The sequence below is a fragment of the Acomys minous genome (assembly GCF_964271855.1).
Source record: "Acomys minous genome assembly, chromosome: 4".
Classification (NCBI taxonomy): domain Eukaryota; kingdom Metazoa; phylum Chordata; class Mammalia; order Rodentia; family Muridae; genus Acomys; species Acomys minous.
Window position 1 is genome coordinate 4319704 of NC_140486.1, and position 13085 is coordinate 4332788.

Consider the following 13085-nt stretch of genomic DNA (forward strand, 5'->3'; position numbering starts at 1 on the left):
CAATTCTACTAAGCCAGAGGCTCAGAGAGTCCACAGAAACAACATTAAAAAAAATGAGCTCCTTAAGGTCAGTTCTGAGGAGAGAAGCTAAGCAATACAGTGTCATCTGTGAGCTGGCAGACAACTAGTGGTTTTCTCTCCTTGAAAAGGGAGTGCAAAATTCCTGTTTAGAAATAAAATAGTCAGTGTTTAGACTAAAACATTTCATGAGTCAATGATGACTGTATGTTTGGTCAGTGTGCCCCGACCAGTGTTTTAAACCCACCATTACTAAGCCTATCTCGTTAGGTAAAGTAAAACAAGAAGCTGTTCTGATTCCTGAAGCACACAGAAGCCCCCAGTTCTGATGCAATGACTTTGAAATAGGGGGAAGAAAGGCTGGGGCCAGGCCTGCTCTGGGGACAGACGCCATTGGGCTGGTGGGCTCACAGTGGACTTCTTGACTCACTACCCAACTTCACTAAGATTAGCAAAGCTGCAAAAACCAGGGCCCCGAGGTACCTGCCTTTGGCCTGAAAGAGGCTGCTGCTCCACCTGAAATCTACCTGGGGTCGGAAGCCTCCATCACCACCAGAGACAGAGGAGAAGGGCCAAGGCGGGACTGCTCACCCTCCCTGCTTCCTGCTCCGTGCTAAAGAATGGGGGTGGTGCTCTTCTTTCATGGTGATAGTGAACTGGGCTGAAATCTGCATATGGGCAAAAAATAAAAATAAAAATAAAAATAAACAGGCTGCCGGGAAATTAGTCAAGTGACCCAACAGCTGTCCTCTATGAGTTTTCTTCTATTTCGTACTTTTCAGATTTCACCCCTTCAATCAATTCACACACACCGAGTCCCTTCTCCATGTGGTGCTATTCTAGAGACTAGGAGACACCCATGAATAAGACTGAAAAGCTCCGGGATTCAGAGGGCATCCTTCAGTAGGAAACAGATACGCAACAATGTAATAAATAAATTACACATTTGGGGGTCGTGTACTATAGAAAACACACACAAGGCTGGGGATGAACTCAATGACATAGCACTTGCCCAGCATGACCCAGCCATGCCGTGATCCCCAGCACCGAGGGGAGGAGAGAGAGACAAACACAGCAGGGCAAGGAACTCTAGACAGATGCTAGTTCAGAGTAATGTCGTCTGGAGAGGTTGGCTAGTTCTGTCTGTCGTTTTAAGAGGACCTCATTTGGTAGCTCAGGCTGCCCTGGAAAACACTAGGAAGCCCACACTGGCCTCAATTCACAGCAGTCCAAGCCTTGTGCATGCTGGGATTGCAGGTGGGAGCCACCAGAGCCAGCAAGATATGCCTTCTTGGAGAGTGATTGGCTAATACTAGAAGAGGGGAAAGGAGTCTGGAATTTTTTGTTTTGGTTTAGTTGGTTTTGCTGTTGGTGGTGGTGGTGGTGGCTTGTTGGTTTGGTTTTTTGTTTTAGTTTTAGTTTTTTGAGACAGGGTTTCTCTGTGTAGCCTTGGCTGTCCTGGACTCACTTTATAGACCAGGCTGGCCTTGAATTCACAGAGACCCACCTGTGTTCTTCCTCCATCGTGCTGGGATTAAAGGCATGTGCCACCACACCTGGCTCTCTGTAGGAGTTTTTAAGGTATAACTTTCCCATGCAAAGAGCTTAGAATGGGTCACACTTTCAGGAGCATGCTAAGGACACTCCATCTAAACTAAAGCTAATCTCTCAAAAAGTTTCTGTGGTCCATTTTGAGCTAATTTCCACAAAATATGAGGTTTGAACAAGGATTACTTATTATTTTGACCACTGGTACCCAGTTGTTCCAGAACCATTCACTGAGGACCGCCCTCCCTCCACAAAACTGCCGTTATATTTTTGTGAAAAGCCAGTTAGAAGTATCTGTGCAAGTCTATTTCTGGGCTTTTCTATTTCTACTCCAGTGATCTACATATGTCCCGCTTCCAGCGCCACACTCTCCAGAATACTGTAGCTACATCCTAAGATTCTTAATTAGGCAGAACAATTAACCATGAAGGGTTTAAACAGAATAAAGTGACACAGTTGGATTCACTTCTAAAATGTCAATCTATTGTGATGAGCACACTTAGGGTCATAGGAGACCTGTCTAGGCATGAGATGGCAGAGGATGGATCAGAGAGAGCAGCAGAGATAGTAAAAAGTCAGTCAGATTCGACTTTAATATGAAAGATAAGCCACGGGCTATCCTGGTGGATTTAATGTGGCCTGCAAGAGAGGCAAGACTGGGGGACTGGCCCAGAAGGTGAGGCCAGAGGAGAGAACTTGTTCACACGGAATGGAAAACAGAAGGCGGTAAAGAAGTGTCATGTCATCAAGTGAGAAAGCAGAACCCAAAGCCACCATGGTGGCATCGGCTTTGACAGGAAGAGGCAGGAAAGTATCTCTGAATGCAGTCTGTGCTAAACTCCACTCTGTCATATATAGCACAGGACCTGGGTCAAGTGTTCTTTGCTCTGTGGATATAGAAGAGTCCAGGTTTTCACAACAAAGTCCCAGAAGCACTGAGTGATAAATCCTTCAGGACAGAGTCTCAAGTGTCTGTGACAAAGAAAAGATCCTAATATTACTAGTAAGTGCCACTAGTGGGAAAGGGGTGGGGCCAGGGGTACGAAATATTACAGCTGCAGAGAGTGAGCTGGCAGCTGTGTTCCATCACAGCACCCTTTGCTGTGGGCCAGACAGCACTGAGCAGACACACTGGAAACCTGTCCAGTGAGACACAGCACAGCACCTGCTCACACCAGGCACTCACCGATGTCAGGCACCTGCTCACACCAGGCACTCACTGATGTCAGGCACCTGCTCACACCAGGCTCTCACTGATGTCAGGCACCTGCTCACGCCAGGCATTGACCTAGGTCAGGCATGCACTCACCAATCTCAGGCACTTGCTCATGTCAGGTACTCACTGATGTCACTGTCAGCAGGCACAGAAAGCAGGACAGAAGACTGTCCGGCCTATGGAGCTGCCATCCATAGAACAGAGGAACAGAGGACAGGCAGCGAGGAAAGAAGAGCAAAAAGGTTCTAGGCAGAAACAAGTCCAGCTGGTTTGGGGAACAAACAAAGGCATGGTGGGAAAGAGAGACGGCAGACATGGGCAGGGCCCAAACACCAGCTTTAAATCCTGACAGGATGGGATTTTATTCTAAATGCAATGGGAAGCCACTGGAAGGAATCACACATAGAAATGGCCGTCTTGCCCAGAAGGGAATTTCCTTTTCTTCTGTAGAGCACATCCCGCAGTGTGCTGCTAGCATGCCTTATCTAGCTGAAAGCTCAAGCTGTTGCCGCTGTCAATGCAAACAGGTACCAAAGGCTCGCTCTAGAGGCCAGAGCGAGGGTGACGCAAGGGTGATGGCAGAGCCACATTTCCTCTAAGATCCATCACTTAAAGGGCGTCTCCATATCCTCCACAGCCTCCTCACATGTCTGCCACGTGGGGACTGTTCCTCTGTGGATAAAAAGCCAGGCCCAGTGACCAAGAACAAATTGGGCAAGGCTGCCGACCAACGCCCGTAAGGAACTGGAACGGTAGCTTCCTCTCCCGTCTAGAAAGCCACATGGAAAAAAACAAGAGAAAGGAGGGAGGTGTGTGTCTGCCCCCTGTCCTTGTTCTGTCTTTGTTGCACAGCTCGTCTTATTCTCTGGTGATTTCAGCAACCTCAGAGCAAGAAAGGGCGCTCTTGCCATGGACAGCTTCATTTAAGCTATGCTGGCTGCCTTCCCAACTCTGCAGGCCTCAAATGTGGTAGTAGGACAGTGCGGGCTGTGCTCCTCCCTACTGGGTGCCTGCGCAGGCCGGGGCCTCTCTAAGCCACATTTCTTTGCCTTTAAGAGGAGAATGGTGGTGAGGTTTGCTTTAGAGACTGGCAATACAAATGTAAGGAAGTTTGGGTTTGTTGTGACTTGTCTGTTCTGTATGTGTACGCATCTGTCCCTGAGGATATAAGCATGTGAGTGCATTTGCACATGGATATATGTGTGTGTGCACAAGTGTGTGAAGGGCAAAAGTTAACCTTGGGGGCTAGACTTCTCAGATGCTGTCTACCTTGTGTTTTTGACACAAGGACTCTCAATGGCCTGGAGTCAACCAAGGTGAGTAGGTTAGGTGGCAAGCAAGCTCCAGCCTGCCTCCGCACCACTGGGATGACACGTGTGCACCAGCACACCTGGGGTTCACACCACTGGGATGACACGTGTGCACCAGCACACCTGGGGTTCACACCACTGGGATGACACGTGTGCACCAGCACACCTGGGGTTCACACCACTGGGATGACACGTGTGCACCAGCATACCTGGGGTTCACACCACTGGGATGACACGTGTGCACCAGCACACCTGGGGTTCACACCACTGGAATGACACGTGTGCACCAGCACACCTGGGGTTCATACCACTGGGGTTCACACCACTGGGATGACACGTGTGCACCAGCACACCTGGGGTTTTTACATGAGTCCTGGGAATTAACCTCAGGTTCTTGTGTTTGTGCAGCTCACATTTTACCAACTGAGCAACCTCCCTAACCCCAACAAAGGAGGGTTTGTAACCAAAACACACTCAGCATTACAGCCTACTACGAAATGAATCTTAACAAACATCTAGTAAATGTCCCTTGCAATAGCGTTTATTGCCTCACTGGGGAGGAGGGAATTAGTGAGTGACATTTATTTTCATAGTAAAAAGATAGGGAACAGGCAGAAGCATTTTGTGTCCCCATCCATGGTGGCCACAACTGTACAAAGCCTGATGAATAACAGCGGCCACAGATGGGAGAAAAAGTGGGACAAGGCTTGCAACCATGCATCCCAGCCGGCAGGCCAGGCAAAGGGGCCCGGCCACGTTAACAGCATCTCCCCACTCTTGCTCTTCCTCCCGCGCCTCCCTCAGCATCTCCGCAGCCTCTGTGTGGGGTTGCATGCAATGGTTTTGACACTCATCTGACTAGAATATATTTTATGAGTATAAGAAAGTAAGGAGTTGGTTATAAGTTATAAGTTATTATTGGCCTTATTCGGAGAGAAAACAAGGTTGGACTCAGGGATGTCTCTCTTTTCCTTTATCTTCCATTCTTAGGTTTGGAGATAGGGGTTGAAAAGAAAGAAGGGGGAATATAGAAATACATAGGGATGATAGGACAAAAGGTAGATTAGTGAATCTACTCCTCAACTTAATGCCTTGTCACTCACAAGGTTATTTTTAATTCACTGGTATAAAGTTTTGTATATAGATGCAAGGTAAGTTTAATTTTAGATACAGTGGTATAGAATTCAAATGTAAGATTATTCTTCACACACATTATATATATTTCTACTCTAATATGCAGTATTGTACCCATATAACTCAATTATAATATAAGGTTTACTTCCAATACTTTGAAAGTGCTATTGCAGACTGTTTAGGATACAAGTTAATTGTTAGTTGATCAAATCATGGTCATATCAATTACTAGTCTATTTTTATATACATCTTAGGTACAACAGATAGATATGGTTCTATAGAAAGATAAGGTAAAATAGTTAGATAAGGTATTCAAAAACCTCAGAGACATACAGAATATGGCATTTAAAATGTTATTATTTTAAAGATTCATTGATAATGAGACAGGTTAACACTTGGCAACACTCAGCCTACCTCAAAGAGGATGCTGAGCATCAAAGAACCTCCTTATGGAGATGGCTTCAAAGCCACTGGGCAAAATGTCCTCGTTTCTACCACAGACAGAATGCTGCCTAAAAATAGGCAAGCTTGGATGCAGGCATTGTGGATGGCCAAACTCTGCCAAGACAGGGTAAGCAAGTCCTCAATAGTTTCTGCCTCACAACTATGTCTGTCAGACATATTGGACTAGAAGGCTGAAGATGATGCTCCAACTTTATAGAGTTTTGGGTGACTAGTTAGACAGCAAACTATCTCACCCTCTTCTCACTTGGGAAGCTGCTAACCTGTACTCCCAGCATACTCAGGTAACTAATTTTACTCTTTCTCAAGTCTCTGATGGGATTGAAGACCAGATAGTTTAGTTTTATGATTAAGCTTAGTTGGTTAGGGGTTAAGTTGATAATGATGAGATATGATAGATATTGATTTACATTCAGAATTTTAGATGCACTAAGATAGGAAAGATGTTTTCTTCAAGGCTGTCAAATACAAATAGCCAAAACACTAAGTATGTAACATTTATATAATTCTTGATTGTTTCATGGTTCTTCTTGCTGTAGGTAGTTTATTGTATATATATGTAATAATCTAAATGTATATGTAAAAAATTAAAGATATTTTAAAAAGAAAGAAAGGTCCATCTTTGTGATCCTCCTGACCAGAGGCTACAAAGGCCGAGTTCTGTGCAGACACCTACAATAGAATTGGGCTCACCCAATCTTCAATTCCTTCTCCTGGTTCCAATGGCAGCTAAAAGCCCAAGAGCCAGTTCACAAACACATTTAAAAGTTCATTTCCAAGGAGACTACACTGTTTTAAGAGGAGGGAACAACATCTGGCCACCGCCATTTCACGGCCCATTGGATCCGACGTTTTCTCAGGCCATGTGTCAGATGGTCCTGCACCCTACACAAAAAGCAAGCCCGTGCTGATGATGGTGGCTAAGGCTCCCAGAGGACAGAGGGGTGTCCTGCTCAAATGGCAATATTAATATAATTTGCATGCTAACGGTGGCAAGCATTTTTCTGTGAGTAAATCATAAGCAAGATTCCTGGTTACTAAGAGACCTTAAAAGACTCAAGGGAAAAAAACCCTCTGGTGTGCGAGCCCACCACGCCAGAGCACCTCGGTGATACTTATCAAAATTAAATGTAAAAGCACACAGCTTCTCACAAGTTCTCACTGTCACAAGGGGTCACAGGGAAACTGAGTGGAAACTATACAAGGAGGTGGCTGGTATGCTGAAGACACAGCAGGAGGAGGGGAGCCCTAAGATGGCTCCTCAGCGGACTTCAGCGGGAACAGTGACAGATGACAGCACAACACCGAGAGCATCTCTCCACTGCGATAAAGCACACCTATGAGCAAGTGCGGGCATGTGCTTGAACTCGTGAGCTGACTGGAAAACATTCACCAGGCTGTAGTTTTTTTTTTTCCCCCTTCCCACTCTTTCTTATCACCCAGTTCTTTACAATCATTATGGATTTTTCTCCCCACTCAATATTATACTGTATATTTAAAAGTTCCAGAAGAGGGGCTGGAGAGATGGCTCAGTAGTTAAGAGCACTAGTCAGTGCTCTTCCAGAGGTCCTGAGTTCAATTCCTAGCAACCACATTGGTGGCTCACAACTATCTATAATGTGATCTGATGTCCTCTTCTGGCATGTAGGTGTACACGCAGATAGAGCACTCATATACATTAAATAAATAAATAAATCTTTCAAAAAACTTTTTCAAAAAAGTTCCAGAAGTAGTTTCCCCTTGTATGTGACACATCTTCCTAGAAAATCGTATTTCAGGTGAATATTTGGATTTCAAATAGTTTCTTTTGCTAGTGAACATTATAATTACTAATTATAAATTAGGTCAATATTGGACCTAACACACAGTAAAAATTAATGTTAATGATTATAATTTCCCTTATATATAAGGAAAATTTCTTTCATGTGCTGGGGGTCAAATCTACAGCCTCGACCATGCTATATAATACTCTGCCATGAAGCCATACCCTCACCCAAGAAGATAGTAATCAAAACGTAATTGTTGGAAGTGGGTATGGTGGCACACACTGGTAATCCTGGTTCTCAGGAGGCTGGGGTAAGAGGCTCACGCTGAATGCCAGCCTGTGCAAGACCTTGTCTCACAGTAAAATCAAGTAGCAAGGATGTAGCTTGGTGTCTTACGGCAAGCTCGAGGCCAAACCAACAGCAAACAAAAACCCAATAAACTTTTAATTGTCTGAGCGACTTCTCATTCCGTGTTTTTCTAAATGTTTTTCACACACGTTATTTTCCCAATGTACTAAGAGCAGAAGCAGACTCCCCACCACAGCCCAACGTGTTCCCATGAGTGGAGAATCATAGTTATTCAGATTCTATTACACAGCAGAGGTGCTGTAGGTTGTCTCCCAGGGTTCTGGAGTCTTCTAGAATGACAGACATGCATATTAAGTAGTGACTAGTCTAACCTGTTGCCTGATTTATTCCAGCTGGCTGGGATAACCTGTTTACTTCCTTATTTACAAAACTTTCCTTACCTTAAAGATAAACAAAGCAATGACAGACAGGTGCCTCCAGTGTGATGTGTTGCCTTTATTTTGCTAAATGCCTTTGCTTTGGTTTGATTTTTACTGTTTTAAAACAAAACTGGTATCTCTTTTCAGAACAGGTTCCTTCCACATACAACCCACACACAGTAGAAATGTCTAAAAGACACACAGGCACAGTGCTCAGATGGCCTTGCAAGATATGGCTTTCCTACCTATTTACCCAGGATGCCTAAACCACAACCCAAACTACACCACTAAGTCATGAGACTTCCATTTTACACCCAGTAAAGGACCATGTGGCTGCCGCATGACAGTCTCATCCTGAGCTAGGGGCATGGCTGCACCCAAGGGCAGGGTCCTGGGTCCTACTTCTCAAAATCAAAAGTAGGCATTTTTTCTCTTAAGATTTATTTATTTATTACCTATACAGTATTCTGCCTGCATGGAGGCCAAAAGAGGGCACCAGATCTCATTACAGATGGTTATGAGTCACCACATGGTTGCTGGGAACTGAACACAGGACCTTTGGAAGAACAGCCAGCACTTTTAACCTCTGAGCCATCTCTCCAGCCCCAAAGGCAGGCATCTTAAATGTCTTAGGAAGACAGAGGCCTCCAGACTCTGAATGCTTCGGCTATGGAAGGTACGCAGCCACAGAAAGTAAAATGTGACAACAAAATCTCATTTTAAGGCCTCAAAAAGCCAAAATGAGTCCAAAGCTAACAGCCTCTGCAAGGCAGGGTGCTTTCAAAGAGTATTCAAGACTCAGCTTAGAATCGCAGACTCTAGAAAAAGTACCGTGGGGAGGAGAGTCAACGTGCCTTATGACACTGTCCAGACGTCTGTGCTACACTCGCTCGCTGCCCAGATCGGAAAGGTAATGGGATTATTATGTAATGATGGCTTCCCCCACCCCCTCCACAGCTCTGCTGAAACCTGGCCCAACCGCAGAAGGGGGAAACGCATACTTGGCTTTGGGCCCTAAACACCTGTTTTCATTTCAAATAATGATCTCTCAAATTTCTACAATCATTAATCTGGCTAATAACATGATCTGATATGACAAAGCTCAGAGTTCATAAATATGAACTCAAAACCTAGGGGTCAGGACTAGAAAGGAGGGGCTCGTAATATTAAGTAATGAGGCTTATCATCCTGTTGGCAGGTCACAGGTAGGAACCAACGCACCCTCACCCCACCCCCCCTCCACTGCACCCCCACCCCACCCCACCCCCGCTGCTGTTTAGACTGCCTTCCTGTGGAGCTCTACCTGCCCTCTGAACCTCAGGACACTGCTTCGAGAACACGGTGCTCACATTGCACAAGTAACCTTCAAACTGTGTTCTTGGCTAGAAAGAGTTTTCTAATAACCTCCTATTTCAAGATTATCTTCTGGATTTACATTTTACCTAAAACCCAGCTCAAGTACTCAACTACACAGGACACTGAAAAAAGGAAACCATGGCTCAAGGCTGCCAGAACTACAAATAAACACAAACACTCATCTTCCTTTTGTGTTCAACAAGCATTGTTTTTGTTTGCTTCGTTTTGTTTGTTTTGCTTTTCCTAGTTTTAGTTTCTGGACACAGATCCCCGCCGTTGCCCAGGCTGGCCTCTCTGACCCCCGGGTCCGGGAAGCGCTGAAATTACAGGCAAACACTTCACACTAATCAATGCTGTAATTCTTATGCCAGCTGCAGCAGCCACTGCTAGTCTCCCAGTTACATGTGAGGAATCTAAGGCACAGAGAAGGCCGGGCAGCCACGGCTGAGCAGAAACCAGCCAACATCACAGCAGGTGCTTCCTTCCTGAAAGATAAGGCAGCCTCAGGAAAGCTTGGCCCCATGGATGGGTGCACCCAGGGCTTGTGGAGCCAAACGCCAGGAAGTTCCATGCGGAGCTAAGAAGGATGTTGGAGGGAAGAGGCAGGGAAAGTCGGGCAGAGGGCTAGATACTCTGGGTCTTGAAAAATATTTCTGTTTTAAGCCAAAGCATGAGATAAACCACGTAGACCTAACAAAATAACCGAAACCAGAGGGCTTTAGAAAGAAGAAAAACAAACAAACAAACAACAACAAAAGAAGAAGAAGAAGAACAATAACAACAACAACAACAACAACTGTGGCAGTTTGTCCTCACAGCCAAGCTGAGGAGCTCCGCGTGAGACATGTGTGGAAGCGGCAAGCAGTCACCTGGCCGGTGCACCAGATATCCTAAAGGCAATGCTACCCTGGGGGTGGAAAGCCAGTGACTAGGGCACTGTGTGAAACAAGCAGTCAGAAGCAGTAAAAGCAAGCCACAAAAATGTTAAAGAGGAGAAACGTCTCAACACCAGGTGGAAGGTGGATACACTAAGAAGCCTGCCGCTCGCAGGAAATGCACCCGCTGCACCTCAGCATGCTAGAACAGTCACACACGGGGCGAGCAGGGGTAGGAGAGCAGGCAGGTCCTTGGTTCCTCTAACCCTTAAGTCAACAGGACCCAACTGCTCTCTCTGCGTCTCCCAAACCCTCTCCATCAGCTTCCTAGCTGACTGGCTCCCAGCGAGCTCTCCATTTCCTCAAGAAGCATTCTTCCCAAGCCAGTCTCAAAGATGGGGTGCTGAAAACTTGGGGGGTGGGGGGGTAGGGGAACGACAAAGGATTTGTTTTCCAGCTTGTTTCCCAGCTGAGCAGCTTCTTGTTCTCTCTTCAGCCGAGCCCAGTAAACCTGTGGGACCCTCTCACCCGCTTCCTGCCTCGTGAGAGTGGAACAAGATAATAATAAACAGCTTCAAACACAGCTGAGTAAGCTCTTCCTCATAACCTGCTTCGAAAAGCCACACGCAATGCATTTTAGGGCAGCGATTCTCTATCAGGAGCATAGGCACGCCCTGTGGGACATCTGGCAGTATCTGGATACAGACTTGGTTGTCCCTGCTAGGACATCCAGTGAATACAAGACAGGGAGGCCATCTACTGGGTCCACAGTACTGAGGTCTATACACCTTGCTTGACAGGACAATGAGGCAAGTTAAGACGGGCTTCTTATAGTTTAAAATATCCTGCTGGGTTTTTTGTTTTTTAAAATGCTATAATTTATTATAGATACAAAGTCAAGGGACACATTATATCATAAAACTCCAGAATTACATATGTCATGGGAGGGGACAAAGGCACACTCACCTGGCCCTGGGCTTATCATACAGGGCTGTTAGTTTGAGAAGCTGTGATACAAACCTGCTCTGGGCACAGCGGAAGGATGGCAGATCTGAGTCCACACCTGAAACCCAACTGAACTGGAACCCTATTTTATCTTTAATAGTCAAGAATTTTAACAAGAAACATCAACTCCAAACTTCCAAGTTTTTTTTCTGTGTTTAACATTCTCTGCAAAACAAATGTCTCCGGTGTAAATTATAATCTAACTAGGACTAAGCCTCAACTTTTGCTCAGCCCACCAACAAGCAAACAAACATGCAAATCTTCCCTCATCAATAAGCATTCTCATTCACTGGGAAGAAGTGGGATGTAAAAGTTGATGTGACTCAAAACGCCCTCAAAGCAACAAAGTGCATCCAGAGGGAATAAAGAAAAAAACTACAAAATGCCGTTTGGGCTGTACAAGAAAAATTACAATCTTGAGACTGGTATTGCCAAAGGAATGTCTTCCTTTCAATTAAGCCATTTTACAACTTCCAAAGTAGCTTCAGGATGAAGTACCAGTTCTCCGCAGCATGCTGCCTACCTGCCTTCCCCTTTACTAGCTCAAGGCACACACTAACGAGGCTTTGGGTCACCCGCAATCAGGCGCTGGGGCTCTTAGACAAGTCACTATGGCATTAAGGTTGACATCACTCTCTGCTGAGTGAACACTAGTGAGCTTATGGGTCTGGACTCTGAAGAATGAGCTCTCCAGACCAGTGGTCTCAAACCGGCGGATATGGGAAGTCCTTTCGGAAGTCGAGGGGTTCTCTGTTCTACATGGTGAGTGCATTATATACAAACACGCTAAGGCAAAAAAGGGAAAAAAAAACCCCAAACTTTTAAAATCTTGGCGCGGCGGTGCCCTCTCCTAGCGAGTGGGTAGCATTTATTCAGGACAGCCGAGCATCTAGTAGGGATCCGGCTTCGTCGTGCAAGTACTCCGCCGCTCGCAGCCGGCAAGCTTCCCGACCTCCTGGGGGCATGCCCAGGTGTGCAAACCCAAGGCGCTCAGGGGCACAGACACAGGTGTGCACGCGCAAGGGCGCATGCTCAGAAGCGAACCCAAGTGGGCGACCAGGAGGTCCCTCCCAAATATGCGCAAACAATTGCTCTCTCACAGATAATGCAGGTTCGGACATCACTCCCAGATCTCCTCAGGGAGACCCACAACCGGGGCCACCCTCCCCGCGCTCCACTAAAGCGTGCGTGCCCAGCTCACCTCTTCCAGAAACTTGGTCAGATCGTACACCTTGTGATGCAGGATCACCCAGGTGCTCTTGCTGTCTTTGTGTTTCTGAATCTCTTCCAGGGTGTAGTACTTCACATCCTTGTCTGCCTCCCCGGCCATCTCGGAACAGTGAGCCTCCCGGGCCCTGCCACACAGCCGTGCAGGGTGGTGCGCCCTTCTCGTCTAAGACGCCTCCGCCCGGGACATTCCCATCCCCACTCGGCCGAGTGCCCAAGACCGGAGGGGGGTGGAGTCTCGAACGGGGCGAGGACCGCATGGCCTCCGGGAATTGGCTAGTATGGTGGCCACGCCCTCAGCCGACGCCCTCCATCGGTCCAATCACGCCCCCCAGCCCAGGGCGCGGGTGTTAATTGGTTACCATAGGTGCCCTTCACGGTCACCCGCTGCCTGAGCGAAGGGTACGGGGGGTGGGGAGGTGAGGAGCTTTACTGAGTCT

The 13085-nt window shown here is 46.6% G+C and overlaps 1 protein-coding gene across 1 annotated transcript in view; it reads right to left on the reverse strand.

Moving 5' to 3' along the window:
* Positions 1–12857, reverse strand: part of CYB5A (cytochrome b5 type A) — a 34778-nt gene extending 21921 nt beyond the window's left edge. Inside the window, exon 1 of the mRNA XM_084780836.1 lies at positions 12620–12857. Within this exon, the coding sequence (XP_084636962.1) occupies positions 12620–12748 (129 nt within the window). The 5' untranslated portion in view covers positions 12749–12857. The remainder of the gene's footprint in view (positions 1–12619) is intronic.
* Positions 12858–13085: the final 228 nt, after the last annotated feature.